This window comes from Motacilla alba, chromosome 3, assembly GCF_015832195.1.
Source record: "Motacilla alba alba isolate MOTALB_02 chromosome 3, Motacilla_alba_V1.0_pri, whole genome shotgun sequence".
In the NCBI taxonomy this organism is placed as follows: Eukaryota; Metazoa; Chordata; class Aves; order Passeriformes; family Motacillidae; genus Motacilla; species Motacilla alba.
Genome location: NC_052018.1, coordinates 57,851,430 through 57,866,904, shown reverse-complemented (window position 1 = coordinate 57,866,904; position 15,475 = coordinate 57,851,430). Strand labels below are relative to the sequence as shown.

General features: G+C 38.3%; 1 protein-coding gene across 1 annotated transcript in view; it reads right to left on the bottom strand.

The window, feature by feature from the left end:
• The window catches only part of MTHFD1L (methylenetetrahydrofolate dehydrogenase (NADP+ dependent) 1 like), a 147,165-nt gene that overhangs the window by 97,251 nt on the left and 34,439 nt on the right, over positions 1 to 15,475 (bottom strand). Inside the window, exons 13-18 of the mRNA XM_038133603.1 lie at positions 14,763 to 14,809; positions 13,802 to 13,909; positions 12,801 to 12,875; positions 11,358 to 11,460; positions 8,018 to 8,094; positions 3,815 to 3,955 (exon numbers count right to left, since the gene is read on the bottom strand). Coding sequence (XP_037989531.1) covers positions 3,815 to 3,955; positions 8,018 to 8,094; positions 11,358 to 11,460; positions 12,801 to 12,875; positions 13,802 to 13,909; positions 14,763 to 14,809 — 551 coding nt within the window. The remainder of the gene's footprint in view (positions 1 to 3,814; positions 3,956 to 8,017; positions 8,095 to 11,357; positions 11,461 to 12,800; positions 12,876 to 13,801; positions 13,910 to 14,762; positions 14,810 to 15,475) is intronic.

Here is a 15,475-nt window from a genome sequence, read left to right as displayed (position 1 = left end):
GACTGAAGGGCAGAGAAAAACCCTTTTCCTTATAAGAAAAATAATGAAGTACTTGCAACTTCCCTTCAATTGAAACGATAGTCTCTAAGAAAATAATAATACTTTCTGTAATTTCAGTCCTATAAGAAAACTAAACCTTAAATCATAATCTGAGAAGAACTGCAACTCCTTTTGTTTGAAGTGAACACTGTACACAATGTTTCTGATGAACCAGAGAACAAAATCTCACTAGCTGACAGATCATTTACATAAGTAAATATGAAGCTATTTATTTTTTTCTTTTGGTCCCAGAATTACTGAAAGCTAACAGTATGGCACAGCAAGTAAGCTGAGAAGAAGTCTTATTTTTAAAAAAAATAGTGACATATTTATTTAATATTTTTCATATCTGCTGAAATACTGATCTTGGGCATATATTCCGATTTAACTTCACATAAAAATATGGTATGTGTCCATCAGAATTCTACCTCACTGTAAAAGCCAAAAAGCAATTAAGTCTTCAAAATACTGTACAATGAGCACCACATTTTGGCAAAGAGTTCAGCATATTCCATTACAGAGGATAGACATTTAATCCATTACTCTTGTGGAAAGAGTCTTCTCAATTCATGAAATATTCAACTTATCTTTTTTCTGTTATTCCTAGCCTGTCTCTGCATATGGTTTATATCTGCCAATGTGTATTTTAGGTTTTACTATTGTATTATGATAAATATATTGCATATAAAGTCAAAATTAAGAGCAATTGTATTTTTGTGAAGTATTTCGTGTGTACATCTGGAAACAAATCACAGAGAAAGGTTTAGCGGTTTTGGTTCACATAGATTTCAAAAAACTAAAGACTACTGTCAGATATTTAAACTTGCATAAATTCAATCTGTGTAGGATATAAACATGAACCCCAGATTTTTTTAAAATAAAGATAGGTAGAACTGACCCATTATTGAGGTTATGTGGTAATTCTCATGATAAAGGTGCTTTTAAAGTTTCTTAGAACTATATGCAATTGCAGTTCTTTGGGCTAAAATGTTCCATGTCAATGGACTATGATAGATTCAAGCTTCTGAAATTGATTTTGTTTTAGAAAATAGAAGTCAAAATTATTGAACCTGGACTGAGAGCATTCTTACATCTTGTACAGTGTTCTTCCTTTGTTCAGCTGTCTTGAAATCTTTCCTTACTGAACTATAGAGCTTTACCTCTTACTGATCTTGACCTGAAAGGAGTATGGAAATTCAGAAGCAGAATTACTTCACATCCAACCTCTTGATGTGTGTGAAAATTTTCCCAAGAAATAATCCTTGGATTATATCAACACAAGCAGCACAAGCTGCAGGAGTAGAGGGGAAGAGTAGAGACTGCATTTAAAGTCTAGAAACAGTAGGTTTAGTTGCAAGCTGCTCAAACAGACTGACCACCTGTGGGAAGAAACCAGCAAAGGAGACAAAATGCTACATGATAGAACAGAAATTTATCTTCTTCATACATTGAATTATGACTTATTATGGTCTTTGATTATACTTCTGCTGTTGTTTCCAGAGGATTCAACTTCATAGAGTACACTTTCACCAGTGCAGTATGGTTTTTCATAAGCTCTCTCCCCCTGTACAAAGTAAGCATTATTTAATTTGGTACAGAAATCATAGAGATCCCACTGCTAATTTCTTTTGACATTTTTTAAATCCCAACACCACAGCATCTGACTTCTTCAGCAACATTAGTAAGTCTTCAGAAATGAACAATTGTTCCTGTTCTTCAAAAGAGAAAACTGCACACACAAGAATCAAGCTCAAAAATATTCACCAATTTTGGATGCCCAACCTGGGACAACAGAAGATAACTTCTCCTGGTTCAAAGTTCTTGATGGAGTTTCACTCTTTCCATAAATTTCACTTGTTAAGCTCCCTAGTATTAAACCAGACTGAGCAATGTGTAACTCCTTATGTACTGTAAGAATCAGTTTGTGTGGACAGAGCACCTCATGAATGTTTTCCTAAGAACACAGGAATTAGAGCCCTCCAAAGAGATGCTTTACATCCTTAACCATGAAATCATATTTCTCTTATTCCCATGGTTCTCATACTCGTTTTTAACACACTGCACAACAAAAGAGGTAGGAGTTCCTGCACTTCCCAATCATGACATGCACCCAAGTCTTTCCTGTGCATGGTATGGAGAACCTCCAGAAGAACAAGAATGCAGCAGCATAGCTGCAGATGCTCTTAACACATGTCCTTCAGTTTTTTGTTTCTGGGCAGATGGTTTTTTGTTTCTGGGCAGGTTTTTTTTTTTTTTTGTATAATACAAAACACTGCTTTAAAGAACAACTAGAAACATATGTTCAGTACAAGCAAAACTATCAAATGATTGAGACACTAAGCATAGGAAGTTTGTTTAAAAAAAAGCCAAAGAAAACTGAATTAGTAACAGACATTTTCCTGAGCACTACTTTCATTTTAGGGACACAGTGGAAAAGTTCTAAAATACTTTTGCCCCAACGGAAAAGCCATTTCTTTCGTTCATCAAGCTGATTAGCATTAAGTGGTAAGCAAGTCAAATATTTTGCAGTGCTAATAAATAAAAGTACCTTAATACAAAAGTAATGTCAAAATTAAAATCACATACTACAAATGCAGTTTTAATTCTAACACTAAATAATTTTAAAGTATTTGCATATGCCTTATAATGTAACTTATTCCCCAGTTCCCCCCCACTTGGCCCAGACAAAGCTATACAGTTGAAAAGCAAAAGCAAAACTACAACAGCTAGAATATTAAATGCAATTCTTCATGTCTCCTGGAAAATTGGAAATTGATGAATTACTTTGAATTTTAATGATGACTGTACTTAGAAATTTTTAACCTTATCTTAATTTCATTCTTAAATCCCGGCACTCTAGATATCATGTTTTCATTTCTTTATTAAACTGGGATCCATTAAGGCTGTGAAGGTGCTCCTGACTTGCGGATTTGCTATCTTTGCTGACAGGACAGGATACTCATTGCTTTACTCATTCATTACTCAGTAAGTTCGAGCAGATGTTCACAAAACAGGGAGAAACAGGAGAAAACATACAGAGCTATGTGATACAGGCAGCCAGCACCGATGGGCTGGCACTAGACTGCTCCTGGCATGCAGCTGATTACAAACATCAGCTGGTAGCTTCTGGCTGCACCAGAACCTGCCATACACAACACATGTGAGCTTCCAGCCACTGTTCAATGACTCGTGGCCCAGACACAAGGGATAGAATGTGATTTAAAGAAAAAACATACTGATTTTTTTTCAGAAGCTGAAGTAGGAAATAAGGAAACAGCAACTAGTGAAGGTAAAGAAGAACAAAAAAAATGTAATGACAGATAAACCTGTCCCAAGCACTATCAGCAACCTTTGAATTAAGAACAGCTTGTTTCCATTCTGATTCAGTGGTACAGGCATTCATGTGGTAACTATCACTGCAACATCTGAGCAGACTCTAAAAGCACAGTAGCAAACATTACCAGCTCTCTCAAATAAGAGCCCGCACTTTGACTCCCTCCAGCACTGAATTTGTTTGCCTTAAGAATTGCAGAAAATGATCCAAGTAGGTTATGGAGACAAGAGGCTTTCTGAACCAGATGTTACCAGAGTTGAAGAAATGAGTTCTACATCTTGTTCTCATTCTCAAGCAGGTTTTGGCCCAGAAGATGATCTTTGATATCTGACTGTGCGGTTCAAAGCAAAATCTTTGGCATGTACCTGCCTTTTTAATGCTTCAAGAGGCAAAACAAACATGTCTGAGGTTATTCACAGGTCTCTACAGCACTGAACATACCAAATCCTCTGCAGTTACTGGTTGTCCTTTCTTGTCATTAGCCACCACCATTCTCCCCAGTCTTTCTTTCATATCTTGAAGGCTGGTGGTAAGTGCCAGGATGGCCATAATCTCACTTGCAACAGCAATATCAAACTGAGCCTGTAAAGTAGAAATGAGAATCATGAACCGAATCAAAGTCAGCTGAAATACTCACAGGGGATCATCAGGAATAAACTCAGGAAAGATAAATTTCACACTGGAATTCAAACAAGTTCTAAATGGTAGCTTTTGAGATGACTTAAGACTATTAAGATTAGAGTAACTTTACGTACAGACTGGGCAATGAGCTGACGGAAGGAAGAGCTGCAAAAAGGGACCTGGGGGTCTTGGTCAGTGGCAAGTTGAACTCGAGTCAGCAGTGTCCTGGAGGGCCAACCCTGTCCTGGGGGGCATCAGGCACAGCATGGCCAGCCAGGCAAGGGAGGGCATTGTCCTGCTCTGCTTTGCACTGGGGCCAGCTCACCTTGAGTGCTGGGGACAGTTTTGGTGCCGTGGTACAAGAAAGACCTGAAAATATGGGAAAGCATCCAAAGAAGGGCTACAAAAATAGTGACAGACCCTGAGGGGATACCATATGAGGAGCAGCTGAGGTCACTTAGTCTGTTCAGCATGGAGGAGACCAAGGGGGGACCTCACTGCAGCCTACAGTTTCCTCATGAGAGGAAGAGGAGGGGCCGGCACTGATCTCTTCTCTTGTGACAGAACCCGAGCAAATGGCCTGAAGTTGTGTCAGGGGAATTTTAGATTGAATTTTAGAAAAAGGTTCTTCACCCAGAGGGTGGTTGTGCACAGAGTCCCAGAGAAGTGACCACAGAATCAAGCCTGACAGAGTTCAAGAAGAATTTAGACAATGCTCTCAGGCATAAGGTGTGACTCTTGGGGATGGTCCTGCACAGGGCCAAGTCCAACTTTGATGTATCCCTTTCAACTCAAGATATTGTATGATTCTGTGAACTTCAAACACTTTATATTCCCTGATTAATATTCTCCATTACAGTAAATTTATTTCAGGACCAGTATTGCAGACTGTTTAGCACCTTGGCTCACATTATCCTCAGAGAAGCTCCCTGAAGGATCAAGAATTTTCTTTCTGTGGCAGAAACAGGAAATCACCAGATGTCTTTTGAGCTTTACTGGCCTGAGCAAAGAAACACTGCACTGTGGAGGGTTTTTAAATTTTTTTTTCTGTAATGATCTCCAACAGGTTTTTATTCTGGTTTCAAAAACATTCTTGTTACATTTCATCATTCTTTTTCTACTTAAGCTCAAAATTTAGAGTCTATGCTGTGAAGCCTTGTGCTTGACCTATGAAAATGTAAAATATATCTCTGCCCCTTTTTTTTAATTAAATGAACAAATATGTAAGTCAATAAGCACAAAGAACTATATGTGGCTCCAGTTCTATTGCTGTTGTAGAAACACACCCATACTGTGCAGCATTTCAGCACAATGTAAGCAACAGTTTTTACTTCTCTTTAAGAGTATAGATTAGTAGTACTTGTACTAATACACTATTAGTAAAGCTCAGGCCACATGCGGTCAGAACATAAACAGAAGAACAGAAAAGCCACTAATGTATTATGTGATAGGAATGCAGTGTTGGCAGTGATCAAGAATTGCAATTTCTTTGGTAATCTCTCCATCTCCAGCAATTAAAGGCTACATAAAGTTTACTAACTGACATCCTACTGCTTTCTATGTAAGAAAAAAGCCTAGGACTGCTTCTATCAGACCTCTGGCAGATGTATCCCATATTAATACCAGAGGAATCTGTTCAAATTGAGAGCTTTGTCTGTTTTTAAGACGTGTCTACATAGACCATACCCCCTACCACTCTTGTGCATTTGCCTAGTACTTTAACAGATTCTGCCCTTTTTTAACCCATGTTCCTGCTTTTAGTTTTTGACAGCTACAGAGCAGCCCTATTCAGGCTGACCTCTATGTACCCACTTGTTTAGTCAAAATATCTGAAGACACCTGAGCACTTTTCTGCTGTGGACATAGGCAGAGAGTCCTACATACCAAGGAAAAGAAAAATAATTATGTAACTGAGATTTTCAGCATAGTGATTCAAGTGAAATGGTGAAATCACAAAACAGATTTTCTGTATTCTTTGGAAGCAGTTCTATTTGCAATGAACTTCGTTAGCATTGTGATGACATGGATTCCACTATCTTTTCTGAATTTGAGAATGTCTTCAGTAAGTCATTGCAGCATATGTAAGACAAGAAATAAGCCTGAGAAATCGATGTTCAACCCATATGGTGAAATACTTCTGATTTATCAGAATGTTTATCAGAAGACCCACAAAAAAAGTTTTTATCGTTGTTCTTATATAAACCCAAAAGGACAGGAAAAACATCCCAGGTAGATGCTCAAAGAGTGACATAAAATTTAATTGAAGAAACAGGCACAAAAGATTGTAGTAGCAGGTGCTATTTTAACTCTAAGTAACCTTTATATACCTATGAAGTGCTGACAGAAGTCTTAGCTGCAAAGTCAGTTTTTTATTGATGAAAGGATCCACCCACATGGATTCAATTGCAGGATCAAGGGCATCAGTCATGTAATATTCTTCAGAAACCACAGCATCCCTGTTCATTAAAATGCAGACTTTTGTGCCTGCTGTGCTCTGCCATTTTACACAGGTGTCATTGATTTTAAGAGAGCTAGAACATCACTCCAATTATTTATAAAATGCATCTGTTAACTATGAAGTCCTGTTTTCTCTGGATCTCTAGCTAGGCTCTGAAATGAGTTTTCCTAACTGCTAACTCTATTTCTTGAGTCACTAAGGCCATGTTAAAATGTGAATGGATATGCATCAGTCCAACATCTCAATACTGAAAGCATTAATTTTACCCAAAAAAGTACAGAAGCAACATTTGACAGTGATATTGTCAAGTACTACTCTACAATAAAGTAAGTCACATTTAACTCAGTAGTGCAATTACAGTGGTAAAACACTACACAATAAGGCTGGTAGAACCCAGCTTAAGACTAATAATTATATTGAGTCACTGAAACAAATCTAAAAATATGAAAAGGTCTCAAGTGTTGAAGGAACTCACACCAAATATAGATTTTGTAGTCCCAGCCCTTTATCAGAAATGACTATTAGCTAATTTTGAACTTCCTGTGAGCTGCAGACAGAAAAATTTCTGGTTTGTGCATTTAAAACCAAAATAAGCGAGCATTTCTAGTGGAAGGTGTCCCTACTTAGGGCAGAGGGGTTGGAACTAGATGATCTTTAAGATCCCTTCCAACCCAAACTGCTCTAGGATTTTATGATTTCTCTTTGAAGTTCTTCTCTCCAATTTGGCTTTGCTTTACCTGCTGCAAAGAATACAGCACTATGTTTTGGTCTTTTCTCATGAATTTCAAGATCCAGAATGTTAGATTACAAGATCTTCATTAAATTAAGAGCCACTCCACATGACCACAATGAATTTATTCCTCCTGATGCTGCTGTTCCATGCTAGGTTGTTTCAGAAATTCATTCACCTACATTACACCAGGAACACTTGCTCAGATGGTGTTGGGAAAGTCTGGCTTTCAATTTATCAGTAAGTTCTTTAATAAACTTCCATAATCTCTCATTTAGTAATGCAGATCAGCTTTTTACACCACTAAAAAGTACGCACATACTCATTTGCTGAACTATCCCTTCAAGCCCACACAGCAAAATCAAGCACATGCTCCAAGTTCTTACAGCTCAGATTCCAAAGCTGAGATGCATGACAGGCAAATGAGAACTCGGAATAAAAAGCTTATTTTTTAACAAATTCTAAAATTAAGTTTAAATGTAATTTGAATTATGTGTGTCCCACATAAATTGATACAGAGATTAAAAAAAAAAATAAAAGTCATACAAATCAACTTTATGAGGGCATAAAGGTGTCTTGTCATAGGACAATGTTAAAACCCCAAAATGTGATTTTTTAAGTGCTTTTGACACATTGTAGAATATACATTGGTATCTGTTTCTGAAAATTCAGATTCACTTACTTATTAAGACGATCAGTTTCACTGCAAGATTACTATACAACAGCAACAAACATCATTATTGCAATTCAAAGTATGCTGAAAGAACTGCAGAAACCCTCTCAGCCTCTAATGCAAAGTCTGTCCAGAAAGTGATTCAGTAATGCCTTTACATACCTGACGGACAAAGCCCTTCTCCGTGCTTGCCTGCCCAACTGTTATTTTGCGCAGGAATCTGTCATTTGTATCCACCACTGAAATAAGGGAACAGCAAAAGCAAAACGTGTTAACAAGGACTCAGGAATATGGCTTTTTCCAGGCATACCTGTTGTTACACATATGAGATTCAGCTGCTCCAACAGAGTAACCAGATGGCCACACTTCTGCATATCAGCACTGGCACTGCCTTGGTTGCTCCCTTCTAGTTGATACCATTTGATGACAGGTTGAAACAACTCAAATACAGTTTATTTGAACAGCATTTGAAGCTAACAGATTCTTAGTATTCTCACATACTCTAGTATTTTACCTACATGAGAAAAATTAGTCTTAGTAGATACAAAGCACCAGATCTACTTCAAATAGTCTGCTTCATCACTGACTTCTTAAGAACTGATTTTAAGACTGCATGATGCTGGTTAGACTTAGTCAGTTCCTCTTTTAAATAATGATTATGCTGTCAGATTGGTTCCTCCAGACAGGTATCCTTCACACACATCACAGTACCTGACTGACTCCACATTCAGCTGCACAGCATGAGGATGATCACCTGTTATGGTCACCTGCTCCATGAGGCTGGAGCACCTGTTATGAAGACAGCCTGAGAGAGCTGGGGCTGTTCAGCCTAGAGAAGAGAGGGCTCTTGGGAGACATGATAGCATCTCCCAGTACCTAAAGGGTCCAAAGAGAGACTTTTTACAAGGGCAGGTAGTGATAGGACAAGGGGACATGTCATGTCCTACACAATGAAAAAATACTCTCTTTTTCTTACAGGTGCTGTAGTCCTAGAAATGTTAAAGTTTGCACCAACCCTAAAATAAAGGGTGCAAGGTACTCTTGATAAGTTCAGCCTGTAGCTTGGCAATGAACTCAATCTTCTGGTAGATTTGAGTCCTGTTCATTTTTAAGTGGAGAGTCCAGGAACCTCCAGAGAAGCTGTCAGCACTCAAGGTAAGTGAGCTCCTTCCACTTTTCCTGCTGATTTTAGAAATTTAAAAAAAAATAATTCTGTCTGCACAGAAAAACATGACATAATTATGCAAGAACAAGAGGGACTTTGAACATTAATTAAACCCCCGTTCAGGGTTGTGAGTGAGCTGGGAGAAAACCAAGATTTAAGTCACTTTCCCCCTTCTTGGGCATTTCCCTTGGGGCTGTTGTAAATACCACTCCTATCTTTTTCCCTCTGCTCAGTCTTTAGGCCCCTAATTTCTTCAGGAATCCCATTTAAGGGATGGTGCAACACAGCTTTGGCCAACTCATTTTGGCTTCTATATATACACAGTCATACTCTAAAATACTGCACTGCTGGCAGGAATCACAGAACAGAGCCTGGTACATGGAAGCTGTAGCCTTGCACCAAGCTGTGGCACCATATGGCACAAGGAAGCCACATGGCAAGCTGATCTCTCCAGCACAGACTTCTCCCTTCTCTTCCTTGGAAGATCAGTCTCACAACACAGCTTAAGCACACCTAAATGTCTTCCCTGTCTACACAAGCACTCCTAAGGGTAGGAACTTACCTTCCCACCAGCCTGGACAGCCAGTGAGCTGATTTTTTATCTGCACCTTTCTCGTGAAATCATGTAACCTAAACACCCTTACCATGGAATCGTAACTGCTCCTGCAACTCGTGGTCACTGAGACACTTACTGTGGTCACTGTGACCAATTCTCACTGAGGGCACTCACTCTCCAAGAAGATTCCAATAGCTGCACTAAGTAGTAATAAAATGAGAAACAACTGGTTTTGCCATAAAAACAAATTTTTCTTCTCCAAATCTTCCCTCTTCCTTTACCCAAAGTAAACCTTTCACTAAGGTTTAGGTTCAAATAAATGTTACGTTTAATGTATTCACTTCCTTATCCTCTAGAGATGTAAACAGAATCTGACAATCAGGGAAAGACAAAGAAGGGAAGCTTTCCCACTTTTCAGTATATAGTACGTTTTCAAGTTAGTGTAAGCTGACAATGAACTGAAAGTTTGTGATTCTTCTATGGAAACAGGTCCTGACTGAAATTAATTTTCAGAAGATATGATAGCTTAGCTCTTTTTCCCTTCAAATTCCCTGGTATTTATCATTGTTTCATGTAACAAGCTTCATAGACATATGCACTGCAGAAACATTCCTAAATAAAACATTCTCCAAGTTATCTAAACCATTCCTAAATCCAGTTGTTTTTTTTTTCCCTAAAATGTTTAAGGTATGTACATCATATAGAGCTGTGTGGAATAGAAATTTCACTAACATTGTTTGAGATTAATTAAATAACTCCCTTGAGGTTAACAGCTGTTGAGCAATGCTGCCTTCTCCCAAACCCATGCTGATAAAAAAGAGGAGTCATATTACACAAAACATTTATATTACTTCTTTATCCTAATACAGGTCTCTTCCAGATACACAGTGTGACTAATAAAAAACATCTTACGCCACATCCCCAGAACTGTCTTGAGAAAAATATCCCAAGCCTGAGATGACATGCACACAAAGGGTACACTAAAGCATGGCCAAGACTCCTCCCTTCTCAATGTGATGCTTTTTTCTAAGCATCACAATACATTCCATTTAACAGTGATAACTTCAGTGTTTGAGAACTAAGAAAGAAAATAAAATCCAGTGGTATTTAGCTCAGAACTTTATGCAGAGTTTACTTCCCTAAAGAAGAAATAAGATGGGTATAGAAATTGAGGTAAACACTGAAATTTGACCCAGCACTAGAACTGGAAAAAGCAGAGGGGAGTTGTCTAAGGGTATCAGAGTGAGTATCAGTTTGCTTGGCAACAGCACCACATCTTTAATCTCTTTTTCCAAATGAAGCAAACAACTCAAGAGACTTCAAAAATCACAAAAACACATAATCCCTTAAGCCTTTAAAGTCTCTTGAGCTACCCAGGCCCCTGAGCTTGGGAGGATGAGGGACCAAAATCAAGAAGAATAAATACAAATAATCTAGAACCATAACAGACACAGTTAAGAAAAGAATGGCTAAGATTTGCAAAATGCACAGAAAAGACACTTTCACATGTCTGTAGAGGTATTACCTAATGTGAGAGTGACTGGGGATGTCTTTAAGGAAACCTATCTTTCAGAATTTTACCGAAGTCTCTTGAGTTTTTGCAGATACTTGACCAAGTTTAGAGCAACATGCTGCACTTGCATTGGTTATGAACCCACGCTTACCACTTGCAAATTGGTTATTCTTGCTGTCAGAGCAGAAACAGCTCTGATTCAGGTGAAATTAAGCAAATCAGGAGATAAGTTAAATCCAAGATAAAGTGAGGCTTTCTGACTACATACCTCTTTGCCATGTTATGGTGGATGGGTCAATATCAAGGCGCACAAATTTGCTGATCTCCTCTTCTGTTAGAGTCTCAGGATTAGTCTTGTTTATTCCCAGCCTCTACATAAATAGTTCAAGAAGTGCAATGAAATGACTTATTTGTTTCAAATGGTGTAGCTGCTCTGGCTTATCAACCCCACATATGTGAGGCGTTTCAATCTTAGTAATCCTGTTTTAAGAAAAATGCAACCTGATCCCACAGTGATTTCTTTACAACTGACATCTTGTTAGATATAAGGAATCATTGCACTGAGAATAATTCACAGCAAAAGAATTCAATTATATTAGGTAATTATTATGATTCATGTATTTGAATGTTATAAAGCCAAACTTTTATTTACTCAGTTGCAGCTCATGTGAAGAGAAAAATCCATTTCAAATATAGAGATAGTTGGTATGTTATGAATAAAGCAAACACTCCCCCTCTTTCCCTAACCTGTTTTCTGTAACAGTGTAAACAAGAACAAACTGAAAACATCCCAAAATTCCGATGGAACAATCTCTGAGCCTGACTCTGCCTTAGAATCAAGCAGGTATCATCCTCATTTTATTTGACTGACATTCAACTGAGCAGCACAAAAGCTTAAAATGTTATGAGGACTCTTTTACCTCCCCACCAAAACAGAAGCTGTCACTACCTCTATCCTTCTTTCCACCCCTGAATTCCAAGTGTGCACTAGGCAGCTACCCATTGCCATCCCATGACTGAAACATGGTCAGTCAGGACTCACAAGCCAACAACAAACATGTAACTGGCCACAGAAGAACTGGAGCTGTCCTTAGGGGTCATATTTGAGAGGCTGATATTCTCTTTCTCCTGCACTAGTGGTCTCTGTTCCTCTCTAGGTTTTTATCAGAATGGCACTCTCAAATCCAGACATGTTGAACACACATGAATTGCACAGGAAGCTCCTCTGGAAGCATTCAGGGAGCAAGATGGGATGCAAAAATACACTGAGCATACAAATGTACCCCTTGAAGGAAGAACACTGTCAAACTGGCATCAATAAAACCACAGAAGTATATGCTATATTAGACTTTCAAAATCAGAAAATATTGCAAAACCAAAGAATGTGAGCTTTCAAACGTGACTATACCATAATTGGAAAAGTATTTTAAAAACTCTAATGTTTCAACAGAAAAGACACAGCATTTAAAAACATAACTGGTTTATTTCAGGAGAAAGGAATAGCAAAAATGTTAGTTATAAAAATAATATCAGACCCAGATCCTATTACTCCAAGGATGATGCTTTCAGAAAAAAAGTCTAGACTTGATATATTTATGGGGGTTTATACAAACTCAGTCCCATACATCAAATAATGTTAAACAAGTTGTGTAAGAGAATACATTTCATGAAGAGACACCATAATAGAGGAGAGACTGAATTAACAACTTACTCTCAGACGGGCAAGCTGAATAGCAGAAAATCCTCTCACGCCATTAACTACCGGAACCAGCCTATTATACAAAGACTAGAAAAACCACACAAGAAGTTGAAGGGAAAAGTTATAAAAAGCTAATGCTTTTTTAATTTATTCCACCTAATTTCAGTAAGAACTTCCTAACCACATAAGTTGTGGACTTCTGATTAGAGACTTCAAAAACAATTCTGAGAAGGCATCTGAGCCATGTCTATGATTTAACAGTCTAAAATCCAATTGCCAGAAATAATTGGTTTTCTCTGTTTCAGCAAAAAAATTTATATATTAGTTTTGAAACTGGGAACCTTTTAAAACTTTAACCAAGATCCAAAGTATTTAAACTACAATTATAATTTCCAAACTGGCCTAAAAGTACATTGACCTAAATGTACATTGTGTACAAATGTACCAAGCAAAGGGTACAACTCTGGTCAGTTTTAATGCTGCAGACAACAACAAGAAGCTCCTTCTTTGATCTTCTCCCTTCCCTTTAAAGACCCAAGTTAAGATTTGTTTAAGGTCGCAATATATTTAGCAGAGGGACAAGGATCTAGATTATTTTCCCCATAATTCCTTCTTCTTAAGGTACATCATACCCAACCACACATCAGAAATAATAATTTGTAACTTTGAAATGAGTCTTCAAATTACTGAAAAGAATGGGATTACAGGTAGAGAAAACATGCTTTATGACACTATTTAGTACAGAAATAGTCAGAAATAGTTTAGTCAGAAATAGTTGTCAATGTTCTGGGCATGGGATCCTTATCTTAAAGACTACCTTATGATAGCTATTTGCCAGAAAAACACATTGTATATGGAAAATTTCCCAGCAGAACATAAAGTGGCTTCAGCAACAGTTACTGTTCACATGGTGAAAATACAAAATGAAAAACAACATGTTTTTCTCTGAAATGCAGTTTATTGAAAAACTGAAAATAAAAAATGTCATCTGGATAGGAGAAAATAATTCTCACCTTATCAGATTGAGTATTCTCATGCAAGATCCTAGCATCAATAGCAGCAGCCAGCAAATTATTTGCAGCAGTTATAGCATGAATATCTCCAGTCAAATGAAGATTGAACTAGAAGAGGGAAACAACAGGATATTTTTATAAGAAAATATCTAATTCAATTCACTAAGACAAATTAGCAGCACAAATCGTGGCTATCTCGAGACTGCAGCTCTGATTAGTCAGCTGTCAGGGTAGGCTAAAGAATTCCAGGTGAAAATACACTGGGACATATGAAGGACCTGCTTACTTACAGTAAACTACTCTAACTGTAGGCAAACAAAGCCAAGAACATCTTCATTCTTTGCTAAATGATACAAGAATGAGAAGCCAAGAGTAAGAGTTCCACATCATTAATACGGAATCAGTTTAGCATTACTAACCATGAGCTGGCCTGGACCAGAGGTGTGGATTACTGCTCAATGTGCCCCAGAGCACAGCATGCAGCCTGGCTTTGGGGCCATAGGCCAGCTTTCTATTAGCTGCAGGAAAGCAGCCCCTAACATCATAGGCATGAACTTTGCTGATACAAAATTTAACAAACAAAGTTTTGTGAAAACTCTGAAATGAGCATCTCAAATTAAGACTCATGTTACACAGGTAAAGTATTTTTTATGTGTCTGACAGAAGGAGTTGGAAGGTCAGTTTTAATGGGCTGACTTCAGGGCTGACATTAGGACTCTGCTTGGACCAGCTGTGCATGGTCAAGGTGGTTCCTCACCAGTTCTAGCCACAGAGATGTTTTACTGAGCTCTAAATTAGACCCTCTTGGGGTGAAACTGCCACACATTTCCAAACAAGCACTGTGAATGTCATAGAATCATTAGGGTCGGAAAAAACCTCCAAAATCATCAAGTCAATCTTCAGCCATGAATACCATCATGCCCATTAACACCTCACAGACTGCAAGCTGAGGCTGTCTCACCTCCTCCATGGGGATCACTTGAGCATATCCACCTCCGGCTGCTCCACCTGCACAGGGAAGCACACGGTCACATGAGTTTTGGAAAAAACCAACATCTTTAAACACACAAAATGAAACATACAGCAATGATGACACATTTTTTGGCATTTTGATTTCTATTAGATCAGTGATGCACCCAAATAAACATGACTTCCTTAATCTTGATGGCTTTTTTTTTTTTTAATTTTTATTTTCAGCAGGTAGCAAAAAGGGAATTCTTGCTCTGAAATGAAAGTCTACAAGTGATAGGTGGTGCAGGCTCTGGCTGTATAAGGGATACCCTCTGCTCCTGCCCAGATTTAGGACACAGTCATGCACATGCAGCTGCTGGGTGGAAAGACAAAGCAGTCACAAGCAAGCACTGCTTCTGAATGAAACCTTCACACCCTCGCCTGAGCACTCCTTCCCCTCTACCTCTCATGGTACAGGCAAAGAAATTTGCTGTTGCCTATGCACAAGCTGAGTGGAGGGATTAAAGCACTCACATGCACCAGTCTTAGCTGAGGAGCACCAAGCACCAGAAGCCTTCCAGCTGAAACCAAACTTGTTAACTTAAACTTCAGCAAAGCAAAGCAGAGTAGATGGGGAGTGCTTGCCCAGCTAGGCACCAATTTCAGCTGAGAAATGGCAAAAAAGACATTGCATTACTTCCTATCATCAGCATTGAAGATGGG